This window comes from Lampetra fluviatilis, chromosome 4 (assembly GCF_964198595.1).
Source record: "Lampetra fluviatilis chromosome 4, kcLamFluv1.1, whole genome shotgun sequence".
NCBI classification, from domain to species: domain Eukaryota; kingdom Metazoa; phylum Chordata; class Hyperoartia; order Petromyzontiformes; family Petromyzontidae; genus Lampetra; species Lampetra fluviatilis.
Window position 1 is genome coordinate 13,084,494 of NC_136278.1, and position 17,841 is coordinate 13,102,334.

Here is a 17,841-nt window from a genome sequence, read left to right on the forward strand (position 1 = left end):
TCTGGATTCCAGCTGTGCGCGACCAGTTCCTGGGTTTTGGAAGGCCTCATTTGGAAGCGAGGGAAGAGGATACTGATGAAGGGTGTGCCGGAAGTGTGATAGCTGTGGAGGAATGAACCATGGCCGCCTTTTCACAGTGTAGAGATGGTGAGGTGCAAGGGGATTATCTGCAAGAAGGAATGAGTCCCTACTTCAGTGTTCTTCATTGCAAGGCCCACGTGCCACTGGCGGCCCCTGGTGGCCTTTCGTGTGGCCCCCGACAATACACAAAGTGAAAAACCCCCAAAAGTAGCATCTAAGTCTACGTTAAAATGCAATGCGCCATTGAGTAGTGTTGCCCCTTGGAGCTACAACACTGCTAGGGTGGGATCCACTTGACACAATAAGGATAGACTCTGCCATAACAAGTTAGGTCTTATATGATTCCATAAAAGAAGTGACGTGACCTCGAGCACAGAACTTGTGTCGTGCACATGTTAAATGCAGCTGCCCGTTCTGCTCCTTCCACGCAATGCCTCTGTGTATAGGTACCATTCAACATACGGTACATATTTGTAGAAGATGCGTTTTCCCTACCGAACAGCACTGAGGAGAATTACGTCACCAATTGCCGGCCCCCTGGTTGCCCGCATTCCCTCTCCCCTCCCCCGAGGAGCCAGTTTAGCTCCAATGTTTACAAAATTATGGTGCCACCCACAGTTCTAACCTCATTTCCAACCTTTACCTCCCACTTAGCTCAACCGTCGTTGTTTTGATTCCAACCACAGCTCACTCACTGCCTACCCGCTCAACCTGCGTTGATTCTGTCTCAAACAAAAATTAACAGCTATTATATCCTACTAATTGTCCCTAAAGACAGTCCTCTTCATTGGCAGAAAAAAACCAAAATCCCTCGGTAACGATTCCCGCCACACATTTCATGATAAACGCAGCCAAAATACTCAGTTTTTTAAAACCTAAATTTTGTCGCTGATCCCGCACTCTGTTTCCCCACATCTCTTGACACTGCAAGTTTTCCTCACTTCACCTTAACATCTCTGGCATCTGCTAATACTTGGCTCCCTGTTTTTCCTCTGTGATTTTCTCAAACCTCCCAACAACGAAACTGCAGGTTATCCGGAACGCCAAAAATCTCACTAACAACATCCACCAACGAGAAGGGACAGTCAGTCACATGCAGACCACAATACATAGGTATTGAGCTTAGACTTGAGCAGGGGCAGTGAATCGACAGCAGGTGAAAGGAATTCCAAACCATTCCCTGAACAAAGGTTGCCTGGGGGCTTTCTATTATAAAAAGCCGGTCATTCCATTTGTTTTAATGCTTTAATCACAGAGTTATAGAGGACCCCCCCCCCCAGATGTGAGGGTAAAACGTTTATCCATAAGGTCTCCAAAATTGTTGACACCCCCCCCCCCAAATGTATTTTATTTATTTTGTAGGAGGGGAGAAGAAGAGGACATCAGTGGGGGTCACGGGCGAGGTTTGAAGCGTTGAGAAGCCCTCCACAGGAGCTAGATTAAGGCAACCTAGGCCGCCGAAATTCTTGTCAACCCAGAGGCCTTGGCTTGTTGGGGTGAGTCGATGGGGCCGATCTTGAAAACAGTGAAAATGATCTGAAAGTTGGTGCAGGATTGGTTTGGGGGCCAGTGATGGGATTCGAGTCATGGGATGATGTGGTCACATTTAGGGATGAGGGTGAGTAAAACAAGCTAACAGTGAAATTTTAAAAATAATTTCGAGCTTCGAAGGGAGTAATTTGGGAAAACCATGATGTGGAAAGTTATATTAATGAGCATGTATGTATGTTGAACTTTTTTCGCACCGTATGTAGCCAGCCGTGCTAATTGGAAGTGTGGGACCGTGCTAATCGGAGGTGCATACATATGTGCTCACACGTGGAGTGATGGAAAATACAGTACTTGTTGCACTGTATAATAGGAACGCTCCGGTGGAGGCTTATTAGTGAAATCGTAACAATAGGCGATGTGGTCCTTAAACCAAATGTAAAACCACATTATATCTCACGTGCCTCTTCCTGAATGTAAAAAACATTTTATTCGATTTTGTTATTTGGAAATCCTTGGTGACCTTGTCTGTTGGTTGAGCACACCATTGGCCATTTTTATTTGCACTTCATTTGAATCCAAAATGAATTAATTTAATCTAAACATTCAGTATCGAGAAGAGATGGGTAGGTTAAAATTAGGCAACACACATCAATATATGTGCATGTGCATTACCATCATTTTAACTGGGGTGCCACGGTGGCGAGATGCCAACTCCCTCACCTGGTATGCAGGATGGTCATCGGTTCAATCCCGACCCTGATACCTGTATATTTGGAGTTTTCATGTTCTCCCCATGGTTGCGTGGATTTTTATCCACGTCTTCTGGTTTTTCCTTCCACATTTAGAAACATGCGTTTAGAGTATTTGGCTGCTATACATGTCCACACGATAAGCCACTTCGTTGAGCTATCATTGGTGACCAGGTCGCTTCTGAAAAAGAGCTGTATAGCTCAGTGGGCCTTATCTTGTAAAATAAAAATATAGATTTTAGACATTTACAGTCCGTATGCCAAAAATATAGGCGGGCTAAATAAACGCTCATTAATTGGCTTAAAACATCTTAAAATTAAAACCCAAAGCAGGACCCTTCTTAAAATTAGTTTAAGACTCAGTGTGGGTTTTCTGGATAAACAAAAATGTATATTGTTATTATTAATATTAATTAAATGTGGTCTGTTTGTGTAGTGTAGCGGTTAGCGCGCTGCACTACAAACCCAAGCACCACAGTTCGATTCCCGCTCACGGTCAACACCAGTGACGATTATCTGAACCGTTCCTGGGCTTTTCCTAGGTCGATGCAGCCTCAAATGAGTAGCTGGTACGGTGTGTAAACATCGCCACTAGGGAGACAAAGGCGGCCGGGCGTCGTGCTAGCCACCCACCCTGCTCGTGTGTCGTGCCGGCCTTCATACATGGCTCGCTAACAGCACTTGCCCCCAACAGTCTTGTTAAAGCCTCTATACCGGTGACCTTTATCTTTTGTGTATTTCCAACAGCATGGCTTCCAATCGGCCAGAGTGGCCCATCCCGCTGCGCCACATCAGCGCGCAGCACCTGCTCACGATGCCGGGGGACGCCACCACGTTTGGATACCTTCACAAGAAGGCCGAATCTTCTCTCACCCTCAACCGATGTACGCCACATCCCTGACCCCCCCCACGCCCGCCCATCACTATTCCTCGTTCCCCCGTGGTCACTTCAGAGTGAAATTTCTTGTTCCACAAATTTTTTTCCACGCTCGCTTCCTCTCGCCGTAGGCGCATGTTACAAGCAAGCGGCAGCATTTTGCTGGATTAGAACGTGCAAAGGGGATGTGTATATATTTGCAGAAGCTGCAAGAATATAATTAACATGTTAAGTGAAAAACAATTTTGGTAGTAAGACATTCAATGCTTGAATGTAAATATATGTCGTTTTCTTTTTTAACTTTCCAAACAAATGCATTTGTTTGTTCTTATTAAAACTATATCTTATAATCTGGAACTGTATGTGAAATGGTGCGTGGAAGACAGTATTTCAAATTGAAAGCAATAAAATCCCTCGTTACATAGCGAGGGTCGTGTTATATCTTAATCGACTCCACCAGAAGTACTTTCGTAATCACTGGGGCCACGGGTTCAAAGGATGGGACGGGTAGGAACACTGCACTGAGTAGGATGTTGTGTGCTTTGCATGCCACTTAAGATACAATTTTTAATACTGTATATGCATTGCTTTTTTCAATTGTGCATCGTTTTGTCTTGTCACGAACCCATCCGGGTAAAGCAGAGGCACTCCAATGAGACTCGCATCGTCACCCAGACTGGTCATCCTCACCACCACACCTCATCCTTTCTCTACTTATAGGAAGCATAACCCCCATTCATCTTCTCCAGTATTAGTCAGACTCGCTCGAATTCACTCCACACCACATTGCCCAAATGAGACAATTTCCTAAACAAATTTTGAGATCTGAGTTCCTTCAGTGACACAAAAAGCCAATTGAGCTCACAGATGCAGAAAACACATTTCACCACAAGACGTTTGGTAACGCCATATAAGAGCCATCAATATAACCGAGGTGGAATCAAATTAACCGGTGTGATTTTTTCCCCCTAATGCAGGGCAACTGAGATTCACGGTTCTGTACCGTGGCTGCATTTACTACTACAAGTCTTGCTCGTCCGTCTACCCGCAGGGAGCCTTCTCCCTGCGAGGGTACAACAGGTACGTGTCTCTCTGCATCATACCTAACCATATCACCCTCACCTTGGTTGTGTTGTATTTTAGAACTTAAGCGGGGTTGGAGTTCGTTGGAATATGGATGAATGGCCTACCATGGCCGAGCTTTTATTTCGTTGGCAGTATCAGAACGGTGGTGTGCATGTATATGTTGAACTTCTTTCGCACCATGCTAATTGGAGGTGCGGGGAAAGAAAAACAAACTAAACACCAAAATCAGTTTTAAAGAAATGGGTTTTCATTTTCGATTTAAAGCTTTCGTGACTGCAGGGATTCATCTTCTTGGTTCGTTCGGTAAAGTCACGTAGAAGGGAAGTAATAAAATAATAAAAATAAAACATAATAAAATTATTCTCACGACGTTTCGGCCACAACATACGCAGCCGTCCTCAGGTGAAAACCAGGTCCGTCGAGGCGACACAAAGTGCTTGCCACAAATGAACCACACAGAGTCTGTCGCCTCGACGGACCTGGTTTTCACCTGAGGACGGCTGCTTGCGTTGTGGCCGAAACGTCGTGAGAATAATTTTATTATGTTTTATTTTTATTATTTTATTACTTCCCTTCTACGTGACTTTACCGAAAGAACCAAGAAGATGGGTTTTCATTCTAGATGATTTAAAAGTGCATAGTCCCAGTGGCTTCCTAACATCGGAAGGAAGAGTGTTCCAGACGGCCGCAGAAGTGCACTTGAAAGTGCGGGATGCAGTGACTGTCTTTGTTCGATGCCTAGCCAAAAGCCGCTGTGAGAATGTCTGCAGTTCGCGTGATTATTTATGCTCCTTGACGAGATCAGAAAGGTTGTGTGGTTCATTTATGGCAAGCACTTTGTGTGTAATGATTGCGACCTGATAATGTGCTCGTTCAGTAACCGGAAGCCAATGTAGCTCAGCGAGCACTAGACGGAGGCGGTCGGATCTTGCAGTACTCATCATGACATATGACACAAGAGCTGATGCCATGGTTTTCCAGACTTGAAGTTCAGAATCTGATGATCTACCAAGGCAAAGGTTTTCTTTCATAAATCAAATTAGACGGCTCAAAATATGTAGTTTTTACGACTCTATGTTTTCGGGTAGTTGCTGTATGGCTGTCCAAACTGAAGCAGAAACACATAGGAGAGAGCTATATTATCTTTTGCATATAAAAAGCCAGAGCGATAATTGATAATTTCCATAGTGGTCGATATTGTATTGTGTCTCTGCCCCATAACTGGTTGTTTTGAGAAAACGTTTAATATTGCCCCCATATGAGGAACAAATTGTTTTTTCTTCGATTTTCCAGCAGTTTTAACAAAATGCACATGACTGATGCTGGTCTCATCATTTGGTTAGTTTACAGCCTTCATGTAGAAGACACACATTAGCAACTTTACAATAATTTGGCACATTATTTGGTGTAATTGACACGTTAAGAAGAAATGTAGATGTCAACACCGTTGCTGCGATGCGTTTAGGGACCCGCTGAGTAATTCATTTTCACTATCCATAGAACACAAAGGTCTGAAATCAAAGGAGACATGTGGTTGAATAAAAGCCGACTATGTGTGCAGTGGCCAAGGAAAGTGGTGCCAAACAGAGGCCACTGCTACCAAGCGGTATCTATTGCACACTTCAATAAAGCTAAGAAATTCAGAGCCTTCAAAATGTTCCCCCCACATATTTTTGGTTCTGTTTGTTTACGTTGTCCCTCCTCCGCCTCCACCTGCCCCTTCTTCCATCTTCGTCCCCCTGAAATGCACCACTCCCGATCGTCACCCCTACCACGGTAGGGCAGCGAGCTCAGACGCCCCTGTTTGATTGCTAATCTTGAGGGTGCATTGTGCCTGGCTCGTTACACCTCATCTGCTGTCTTTTTTCTCCTCTTATTGTTGAAATCCACACTGTATCCTGGGGTCTTTAATGACAATAAAACATGTTAATAAAAATAAATGTGAGAATGGCCCAGGCGCGTCACCGTGCAAACCGAGTCGCCCCATATTGAAACACTACAATTCTATTCTTGGTTTGTGGCTCTTTATACAGTATTGCTATTTACATTTTTTGGTAGATTTATGAATAAATAAAAATAAAAATGTAAACACAACTTTTTAGGTGTGGTATTGTCCCACCTTATTTGATCTTTCCTTAAATTATTCTTTTTTTCCCGCACCTTAGCCATGAATTGTACAAACATTATGTCAAAAATTTAGCCCAAATTATGTACACATTCGTGGTGTTGGAGCATTGATCCAGACATGGTATTAGGAATTCTTAAATAATATTGCATTACACTGTACATTTCTTGACCGCATCGAGTGGTTGGGTTTCAGGCTCAACAAACCGCAATCTGATAACCTTTTCCAAAACCCGTCCAGCTCAGCTTTCTCACAGCTTCTTGTGCAGTGGCCACCCACACTGCACACAGCCCCCCCGGATTCACCCAACCCACCCAAAATGCACCAGCCCCCCCCCCGGATTCACTCCACCCACACTGCAACAGCCCCCCCGGATTCACCCCACCCACCCACACTGCAACAGCCCCCACGGATTCACCCCACCCACCCACAATGCACCAGCCCCCCCGGATTCACTCGACCCACCCACACTGCACCAGCCACCCGGATTCACCCCACCCACCCACACTGCACCAGCCACCCCGGATTCACCCCACCCACCCACAATGCACAAGCCCCACCCCCGATTCACCCCACCCACCCACACTGCACCAGCCACCCCGGATTCACCCCACCCACCCACAATGCTGTCCGATTATAAAACCAGGCCCTGTTGTCCACTTCTATCGCGCTCCACTCATTAACATTATTTTGTGCCACTGCCTCAACTATTTAGGATTCCCATCACGTGTTGTTAGTCGGTTTAAATCAGCTGATTCGAGCGTGGGATTAATCTTCGAACATAATGTTTTTGCGCGTGTTTTCTGAATGAACCTAGGCATTGCCCTGGATCTCACTCTTACCCCATCTGCCTGTTGCATGGGCAGAAAATTACTGTATTATTTTTCCGTCAATAGTGTTCGAATGCAACGTTTCCACTGGCACATTAGTGCCAAACCACCGCATGGACCTTAAGGTGCGGGTGTTTTTTTTGCTGGCAAGTTACCGCGACAAGTCGGAGCCATACCTGGATATTGGTAGTCTTACGAGAATATATATAAGCCTGGCAAGGCAGGGTCAGAGGTAGGGCAAATGCCATTGCCCATTGCCCCCTCCTCTTCCGTTCCCTTTATCCCCTTACTTTTATTATCCTCTCCCCATCCTTTCCTCCCATATAAACTCTCATGCTGCTGCTCACGGTGGCCACCTGGGTGGGGCAGTGAGCCCAAATTGTCCTCCTTTCTTTAAACCCCAGGAGCACTGAGCCCTGGGGACTTGTGCTTTGTACCGGGCTCTTGTTAGTTACAATAAAACAAAATTACATGGCCCATTGCATGAGACATCAGTGGGCTATGACAGTCTTAATGATTGCTGCACATTGCCACAAACTACCCTTCTCCCTCCCACGTGCTGGCCACCACTTGGGGGGCAGCCAATCAGAATGCGTGCATGTTGCAGGATGGGGGGGGGGCCTTGGGGGCTCTGCAGGTTGGAGGTGCAAGGCGTGGGTGGGTGGGGGGGAATGTGCGTGGGAGGGTGGAGGTACTGAGTGGTCGATTTTCTGTAATTGGTAAGATCCTACAGCGTCACAGACACGCGTCTTCCGGTCCATTCATCGTGAGTGATGCCAGCGGCACGGCTCTCCTTCTGCAGTGGAAAACCTACCTGGGCACCTCCTGAGCCAGCCGTTCCAGGTTGGCTCAGCACGGCCTCAACAATGGCTCAAGTTGTGTAGCGGAGAGGCAGAGGAATTCATGCGGCGTCTACAAATAACGAATACACATTTGTTGCAATTGTGTCTGTGAATTGTGTCTCATTTTTTGGTCCGGTGCGTGCGCATGTGGCAGAGTCCTCCGCGCTCCAGAGGAGTTTGGCTCCCACGCCATCTATCCTTTCAAGGTGATGCACATGTGCAAGAATCGACGCAAGTGGTACTTCTCGGCAGCGAATGAAGAGGAACGCAAGGTGGGGGACGGGCCTTACCCTGTCTTCCCTCGTCCGTCTTTCTCTCTCTCACTGGTGTCGCACAATAAGCACTTGCAATTCTGTGGAGAATATAAATAACAAAATAGATAAGCGGACTATATGCATCCATAATATATATCTGTATTTCCCTGTAAATTAAAAATAATCTAAGTATTTTTACACATTTAGTTTTCATTTCATTTTTTTTACCTACGTGACTTTACCGAAAAAACCAAAGAGTATTTTTACACAACTCATCAGCCCAGACGAGAGCTGGCTCGTATTGAATCAATGCCGCTGAGATTATTGCGCTCCCGGAAGACCGCGGGGCTGATGCACTGTGAAAAAATACATTTCTTTTTTTACTTTACGTGGAGAGACATTCATGGGAAGGAGACATATCGTCAGCTCATCTGTTTTCTTACTCGTGGAGTTCAGTTCTGATGATGTAACCGGATAAGAAGACAGACGAGAGTTGCAAAGGCTGTGCTGAGTCGGCAAAGTGACAGCAGAGCACAGCATCACATTGGGGACAGCGTCTCGAGAGCTTCCTGCCAGCAGTGGTGTCATCAAGAAATTGCAGGACTGCACCTTTAACCATTGCTACAGGGACACGCTAGACATCCCAGAGATAATATTAAATATGGACATAAATTAACAAAATTAGGTAATCGGATGGGTTGTGTTCGGTTTTAATCAACTGATGCAGCTGCTTATATGCTTATGTTGTGAAGCAATGTTTGTTAATTGTGATTTATTCGTGTATGTTCATTGCGTGATTTATTTTGGGAAATGTTTTTTTTTACCGTTTGGTGGGGATATCAGGTGGAAATATGAGGTATAATATTACATATTTGAAGTCATTTAAGATCATTGTTATTTGTCCACTTCTGGACAAAGGCCTCCACCAAGGTGACGATATCTTAACTACGTCACCTGGTATACAGGAGATTGTTAGTTCGATCCCAACCCTGAATACTATATATTTAGAGTTTGCATGTCTCTCTCCCCGTGGTCGTGTGCATTTTCCTCCAGGTCCTCTACTTCCCTCTACATTTAGAAACCACATGCGTTTAGAGTATTTGGCTGCGATAAATGTCCACAAAATAATAAGCCACTTCGTTTACCTATCATTTGTGGCCAGGTCGCTTCTGAAAATTTGCTATTAAAACTCATTGGGCCTTACCTGGTCAAATAAAAAGAGTTTGGTTTAGTTTGATAAAATAAAATAGTTTGGTTTAGTTTGATTAAATAAAATAGTTAATCTCATGATTCTGCGATGATGGAATCCATCTAACTTCTGCGTACGCACAGATCTCATTATTCGACCTCTGCTGTTATCTTCTCGGGCTTCCAGTCGCATCACCAGTTTTATCCATCGGCAATCATCTCCCTCTCGCGATGAGTCCTGCCCAAGCCCTCTTACTCTTTCATAACACCCAATAAGATGTCTCCTCCAATGTGTGTGTTCGCTCTCCGATGCACATGTTCCTCTTTCTGCCCCCTCAAAGTAATTCTTAGAATTTGATGTCTCCACGTTTTTTTTCTGCGTACTTCTCAGCTTTGTTCCTTATTTGAGTTCACGTTACTGATCCGTTTCACGACGATGAACAGGCACTGTTCAAGGGTACACACGTTTGTGTAAGTTTTGACACGTTACTTACTTTATTGCCAGATGGCCACGAGTCTTTTTTTAAATACACAGTTGTACCAATTGTTCAGCCACGAGGGGAAAACCACTCGTTAAGTTGTACGACTGCGTCAGTGTTTGTGGTCGTGCTGCTCCGTAGCTCTCCATTGTATCTTCATGTTATGCCGCGTGCTGTGCGGCATGAAGTCCGAACGGTTCACTCCTCGTACCTGGGAGCTTCTTCACTTCCCAGGAGAAGCTCCCCGCAGAGAGCGTGACCCGTCGGACAACACTCCAGACGGCACGCGGTACAAACGTCGAAAACACATCGGAGAGCGACGTCGAAGCTGTTTCTGTCCAGGGCTGATGACCGCTGCTGTGCATTACTTCACTGTATGTACAGTGTGTATGTTGAACTTTTTTCTCGCCGTACGTAGCCATCCGTGCTCATCGGAGGTGCGGGGAAGGACAACCAAGCACAAAAATCAATTCCCGCAATCATCACGCGCCTCGTGCACCGACTCTCACTCCTTCACCTCATCAATCCTCTCTCTTTCTGCAGAAGTGGATGGGAGCCATCAGGAATGAAATTAAGGAACAGTGTATCATCACCGAGTTCTATAAGAGCAGCAGGTATACCACACAGACACGTAAGAGATACATTTACAGTTTCACATAGACCATCGCTGAGACGACAAATAGGAAATATCTATAATATTATTTTATTTTTCTACCTACGTGACTTTACCGAAATAACCAAAGAATATGGATCCCTGCAGTCATGAAAACTTCAAATCGAGATTCAGAATCTAGATCTATAATGTTGCATTTCCTTTATCAACTCGCATTATTTTTGGAGACATCTGTAAAAAAAAAGCACGGAAAACATGTATTCCTACGTGTTTTATATGTACGAGGAAGGGTGGTAGACGAGATTAACATCCTATTGTATAACCCACTGTGGACGTGGTAGAGGACTAGCAGAGCAAGGGCGCGAAATGGGCCGAGGTGGTGAGGTGCGACTGAGAGGAGTACACTGGGCAGCATCGTTAGTCGCAGTGCGATGAAGAGAAAAGAAGTCCAAACATTTATGGAGTGGCAACCTTTTTTTTTGTACGACGAATAGATTGCTGTTGGTATGGATTACGGAGAAGCTGTACTCTTGGTCCACAGTGTTTTTAGGGTTCAAGAGTGTTTCCCATCACGTTACCCAGCGAACATCGACGCTCCCGAAGCACGACAAGTCGAAGACGACGCAAACATTACATGCCTTATCCATTTCACTGGCGATCCCCACATCTTCATTCAAAATACCGGGATTCTCGTGGGGATTCCAGGAATCATCACTGGATGGCACGCGTCATTGATTGGCTGCCCCCAAGAACAACATTCGCCATGCAATGACAACGGATAGATTCTGTCATGAAAATCTCATCTGATGCTCGCCTATGAACACGTTCAATTGTGCAAGTGAGAATCAATCAATTGCGATTCATTCAAATCGTATTTCGAAATGTTCCTATTTAGGCTAATTGGATGAACAAAACTCTGCACATGAGATAGAACAAATGAGGAAAAAAACAGTTAAGGTTTAAAAAATTAAAGAAAAACAGAATTGCTGCTTGACTCACAGGCCGCACTGAATTGTGCCAATTTGTAGATTATTTACAAGCCAATAAACGATGTCTGGTTCCATCATCTCAACAATCACACGAACCTGTTGGGAACCGTATTCAGTCTTCATTACGAATCGAATCGTAATTCCTTGAAAGGTTATCGTCAAGAGCTGCCCGCCACTTAGCGGACAGGTGCACTTACAGGACGAATTAAAAATGATAATATTCCGTCGCGATTTATTGTGAAACAGAGGAGACCAGAACGGCTCTGATGGTCGCCCATTGTGTTCTTCGTGTTGTGTAGCAGTCGGCCCGACAGCCCGAGTGAGGTGGACAGTTTCTACGGGTCTGTGGAGCGGCCTGTTGCCATCAGCCTGAGCAGGGACGGTGGCCTGCAGCTCCTTGGCACCAGTCAGTCAAGCACACATTTACACTCCCACACTCACACAACGCACTTGCTGACATATTTGTTTTTTTGTTGCTCTGATATCTATTTGGTCAACATACCCTTACCCGTTCCGATGACGTACACGTAACGCTGAACCGCTTGCACGTACGCACATGTACGTCATACGTTTTTATTCTGATTCTGTTCCGATGACATACATTTGCATCATCGAAACGGAACCGAAAAAAAATAACTTTTTCGATACGGAGGCTCCCACAAGGCCATGCGGGAGGGCGTGTGGCAGTTTGGCACCAGCTATTATAGAGAGAGGTGGTGTCGCTACGGTTCTCTGCGGTGAGTACAGTGTCTTTAAAAACAGCGGTGCTCTCTAAATAAAATTAACGCTGAGCGCTTGTGCGTTCCGAGAAAACAAGCAGCTGTACGCTGCTTGTTTTTTGCCGTTGTTGACTTTTGCCATTTTGGTGTCTCTGGTCACTCTTGCGAATTGGAATCAAATCCCGAGTTGTCACCTTGGTTTTTAACAAAGTGAACCGACTAAACTGCACAGGGGCTGCGCTGCGGTTACAGTTAATGCTCACGCCGCTGCTGGTTGAAGGGCCTCCACTACAGGAAGCGCCAGAGAGCTCACGACGACAATCATAATCATAATAACGATCCAGAATAGTGGTCTTTGGGTTAGATCGCGTAAATATAAATGTGTTGTTAAGCCCGCCGCCACCCGACACAGCCAATTAGTAAGGTTTGTTACGTAAACAATACATGCCAATTAGTTACTAGTTCAGCACACCGGTGTGTTGGAGAGTAAGCCCACAACATTTACAATTATACTGGTAGGAACTTCCTGATTACACCAGCCCACAGGGGATTATTCTGTCCGTCGTGCAGGGAGGGGCTGGGTGGGGAGGGAGGGGCTGGGTGGGGAGGGGAGGGTGGGGAGGAGCTGTGTGGGGAGGGGAGGGTGGGGAGGGGCTGGGTGGGGAGGGTTGGGCTATACTCAACGTTTAACCTACTCACGCCGGCTTGTGTCCGCCCTCACAGTCAGGCATATTTGCGGAATACACCACGCCGCCATTGACCCTGGCCATTGACCGAGCAACCCAACATTCCTACCAGCTCCCACCGCAGGAATGTGTTAACGATGATGGCGATGAATCCTTCATTCGAGGGTCAGGAGAGATGCTCAATGTTGGGTGGTAATACTATACATTGCGGAGAAGAGAGCATTTATCGTTTGTAAACCTAACGAGGAACTATTTTTATTTGTTTTATGAGCTAAGGCCCACTGTTCTATACAACTCTTTTTCAGAAGCGACCTGGCCACAAATGGTAGCTCAACGAAGTGGCTTATTAGGTGGAAATGTATCGCAGCCGAATACTCTAAATGCATGTTGATTCTAAATGTGGAGGGAAAAATCGGAGGACCCGGAGAAAAATCCACACGACCATGGGGAGAACCATGCAATCTCCAAATATACAGCAGGCGTCAGGGTCGGGATCGAACCCACAACCTCCTGTATACCAGGCGAGGGAGCTAACATCTTGCCAACATGGCGCGCTAATCATCTACAAACACTTCTCACTTACAAACAATGTGTAACTTGTACCTCAACTCTTGTTAACATTATAGAAGGAGAACATGGAAATGTGATCTCTGATTCCCAGTACCAAGTTTGCATATTTATTGAGCATAACCTCCTGTGAATTGAGAGTCTCCCAAACCACAACCAGGGATGAGCTGCCCCAGGAGTGGTTGTGCATCCATCGACCCGTAGAATCATTAACCACATTCGGCTAAATGCACTTAGAGTGTCGAGGATAATTAGTAGATCGAGAATCGGAAAAGCAAAGATAAAGATTGCCTTGCCAGTGAATTTCGGAGACCGCATAGAAGGTTCCTCCAAGCTGTCCTCCGCGGCATAAAAATAAAGACTCGATGATGAAAACTACTGCGCATCTACGTGCTCAAATTTGCCGCCAGGAAACGTCACAGAGAGAGTTTTTTTCCAGGGATGGAAAAGGGATGACGTCGCTAGGGGAACGCGTATGTGCTGATCGTAGCGAGGAAAAACATTCCTTTATAGCACATATAGGCCTTCGCAACCATTATTATCCATAGAGGTTTTCTTGGTTAGATCGCGTAGATATAAATGTGACACGTAAACAAAACATGTCAATTTGTTACTAGTTTGGCATCCCGGTGTGTTGGAGAGTAAACCCACAACATTTACAATTCGAGTACAGTATTGTGATGTTGCTGGTTATTACAACCAGCATCATTAGGCGACAGCCAGGGTTGTGGATAATAAATGTGATTTCGTCACTGTGAACCAGTTAGGTTACGAATGTAGTGGTGATACGCGCTGGGGTAAGGATCGTGTGCCAGCGCGTAGTGATTGGCTGTGTGTGTTGGTGATGCGCGCTGATGGTGAAGGATCATGGGTCAGCGCGGGGTCATGGGTTATGAGGCGGTGATTGGCTGGGTATCGGTGACGCGCGCTGACAGCGAGGGGATCGTGTGGCAGCGCGTGGGGATTGGTCAACTAAGGGGGTGCTCACGTCGCGGTCCGCATACGCTCCGTCTCCCGGGAGCGGAGGCTATATAAGGCGGTGCGCACAGGCGCACGGGGAGTTGGTGACCAGTGAAGACAGAAGACGGAGGAGGAAGAGATAAGGCCCTGAGGCACCTAGTCCCGCTGTCCTTGTGGGGACCAGGGCCCTGTGTGGCTCAGAGGCGGGACCTTGGGACCCGGGGCCGAACGTCCGTGTGAGGGCCGGCCCGCGGGACCCAGAGGACGTGACCCACGCCCAAGCCGGGGTGGGTCTGTAGGCTCCACGGATGCTACGGGGCTGGAGTGCCCGTGAGCGTGCACCGTGAGCGTGCAGCGTGAGCCGTAGTCACCACACGTGTCAAGTGGAGTGTGTAGTGTGAGAAATAGTAACCACGCGTGTCAAGTGGAATGTGCAGCGTGAGTTGTAGTGACCACACGTGTCAAGTGGAGTGTGTAGTGTGAGAAATAGTGACCACACGTGTTATTGTGGAAAGACAAGATTTAATAAAGTGTGCTACCCGTCAAGTGGTTTCCCGCCGTCATTCCGAATACTTCACGAAGACCAGAGGGAGGATTCACGTATTCATATACATTACAACGGATATATATTATTAGTTGGGTTATTCACAATTTCAGGATATTTTTTGAAGGAAGATTTACGATCTGATCAAGGCCTTTGCTTGACACCTTACTTACGTATGTACAGTGTGTACGTTGAACTTCTTTCGCACCTTACGTAGCCAACCGTGCTAATTGGAGGTGCGGGGGAAGGACAACAAACGAAGTGGACAAGAAGCCAAGGCTATACGTAGATTGTGCTTCGTGCCTTTGCAGTCACAGACGCGCCGACCAGGGACCAAGATGGGGATTGGGCCCATCCCAATACACACTTGAAAGGACTCGGCACACTCATATTTAAACACAATACTGTACGTGACGCTCGCCCTCGAATGCTATCCCTTGTATCTGGAATGTAGATAATGGTGATTTTGAAGAACCAGATGATGATTCTGAAGGTGAGAGATATGCAAGTGCTCACTGTAATGCAAATAATTTCCTCGGGGCATTTTATATATAATAAATGTGTTGGTTATCATGCACATGCCATGCATCACTTTATTTTTAGCATTACTAGTAACGACTGTTATTTTCAGCATTCTATTAACTTGCAAGGAAATTCAACGCTTAATCGAAACACTACTTTGTGATAAAGAGGCATTACATGGAGGAGCTCGCCTTACATAGTTTGATGGTTGTACAAAGGTTAATCAATCATTAACTAATGTGGTCATACAAATGTAAACGAAAATCAATTCATATTTTTTTCAGACGTGGCACACGACTCAAGCCATGCCTCCAATGGCACATGCTGGTGCTGCTGCTGCTCAGCTCAAGGTACCAGCTCCAGGAGTGGACTCACTCATTCGCATTGTCTGTGACAGGGGTTCTCAACACCTTTTGTTTTCGTGAACTCTTTGGGGAGTCTTCTGGTATATTTGTACGTGTGTTGTATTTCTTTTGCACCATACGTAGCCAACTGTGCTAATCAGAGGTGCGGTGGAATGACTCATCCCCTCTACATCCCTCTCGAGTGAACATCCAGGGCCTGATTCGTGCAGCCGTTTTGGCGACCGTTGCACCAAAAAGTGGCGGATTGTGCGTAGAATCGGTAACATCTCGCAATTTTAGCATTCACCTGTGTCTGATGTCGAAACAAAAAAAACAACGGAAGCATTCCCCCCACCACTGCCCACTGCGTAATTGAACCTGTTGACCTGAGTTGATTCCCAGCCATGGCGAAAGTCAGTCAGTGGCGAGTGGCATCTGAAACGGTCCTGCGTCCCCACCTTCACAAACCCACGCTATGCAGTGCGGTGAAGTATGGTTAAACAACCCCACGATTGACGCAACATGAGGACGACTTCATCCAGCAGTGGGTTGGCAAATGGGCTGTACAGAACGTGACTTGGGCCCACGGATTCTCACCATGCAACGGTCTCTTAAGCCACGTACTGTATTGTGACTTTAACAAAGTCTCACAAATATATTCGGTGAAAACCATTTGATGTAGCATTCGGCAAAAGATTTAGTTTTTATTGAAATTTGCACGTGGAAGAAAAAATATACAACAGAAATGTCCCATTTGTTTTTTTCACCACAGTTTCAGAACCACGTGTGTGACTTCACACAGTCCAGCAATCGGCACATACCTGTACCGGGTACGACTGTCAAACGAGCCGTTTCAACGGGAGATAAGACATGAACAGAGCAGCATTTGTACGTAATAGTGTTGATACTGTTCATGTCGACTACAAATATTTGTTTCCATTGCAGCTTTAATGTTGTGAAGCACAATGAGCGCAGAAAGTAGCAAAGATGCGTTTTGTTTGTATAGGGGCGAACTGATTTACCATGGGTGCCATGGTGGCGATATGTTAACTACCTCGCCTGCTATACAGGAGGTCGTAGGTTCGATCTCGACCCTGACGCCTGCTATATATGTGGAGTTTGCATGTCTCTCTCTCTGTGGTCCCGTGGATTGTTCTCCGGGTCTTCAGAGTTTTCTCTCCACATTTAGAGTATTTGGTTGCTTGAAATTTCCACATGATAAGCCACTTCGTTGAGCTATCATTTGTGGCCAGGTCGCTTATGAAAAAGAGTTATAAAGCTCAGTGGTCCTTACCTGGTTAAATGAAAGAAAAATTGTTTAATAGCTTAATAGTTTATTGACTAAGGGAATACATTCGGCTTGACAGCGTTCCAATCACAGCTTTCCTTCCCAAAATGGCTTCTGGGCAGTGGGACCTTGAATGTCATGAAAAATGTCAAAATGGCGAGACAAATATGGACCTTATTTAACCTAAATCTGTCATGAATTCCAACTTTTATAATCAGCAGTAGGTCAATTGAGTCGTTTACGATGAACGTGCGTTTCATTTGTTTTCCGGCTCTCCTCCTTCCATAGACATTAGAACGTGATTGAGGTCAAATGAGCGGAGATGGACATCATAATCACTCTGAACACTGTGTTACTTCTCTCCGTCTGCCTGCAGCAGCGCTGCCAGAGAGCGAATACCCCACACCGCCCAGACGCTATGAGTCTCTCAAGAACTCCCTGTCTCCCGGCTACCCATTCGAGATGTGTGGCCAGGTGAGGGAGGAGCTCCCCACGAGCAGCTCCAAGCAGAGGACATCAATCCAACAGCAGCACTCGCCCCGTCCAGTGAGGTTGGTCCTCGAACACGTAATTTAATTATACATACATATACGGTAGAACCCCTCTG

The 17,841-nt window shown here is 46.0% G+C and overlaps 1 protein-coding gene across 1 annotated transcript in view; it reads left to right on the forward strand.

The window, feature by feature from the left end:
* The window catches only part of SH3BP2 (SH3 domain binding protein 2), a 44,246-nt gene that overhangs the window by 18,966 nt on the left and 7,439 nt on the right, over positions 1 to 17,841 (forward strand). Inside the window, exons 2-9 of the mRNA XM_078855189.1 lie at positions 3,069 to 3,205; positions 4,176 to 4,278; positions 8,236 to 8,353; positions 10,546 to 10,616; positions 11,904 to 12,010; positions 15,535 to 15,573; positions 15,887 to 15,952; positions 17,611 to 17,785. Coding sequence (XP_078711315.1) covers positions 3,069 to 3,205; positions 4,176 to 4,278; positions 8,236 to 8,353; positions 10,546 to 10,616; positions 11,904 to 12,010; positions 15,535 to 15,573; positions 15,887 to 15,952; positions 17,611 to 17,785 — 816 coding nt within the window. The remainder of the gene's footprint in view (positions 1 to 3,068; positions 3,206 to 4,175; positions 4,279 to 8,235; positions 8,354 to 10,545; positions 10,617 to 11,903; positions 12,011 to 15,534; positions 15,574 to 15,886; positions 15,953 to 17,610; positions 17,786 to 17,841) is intronic.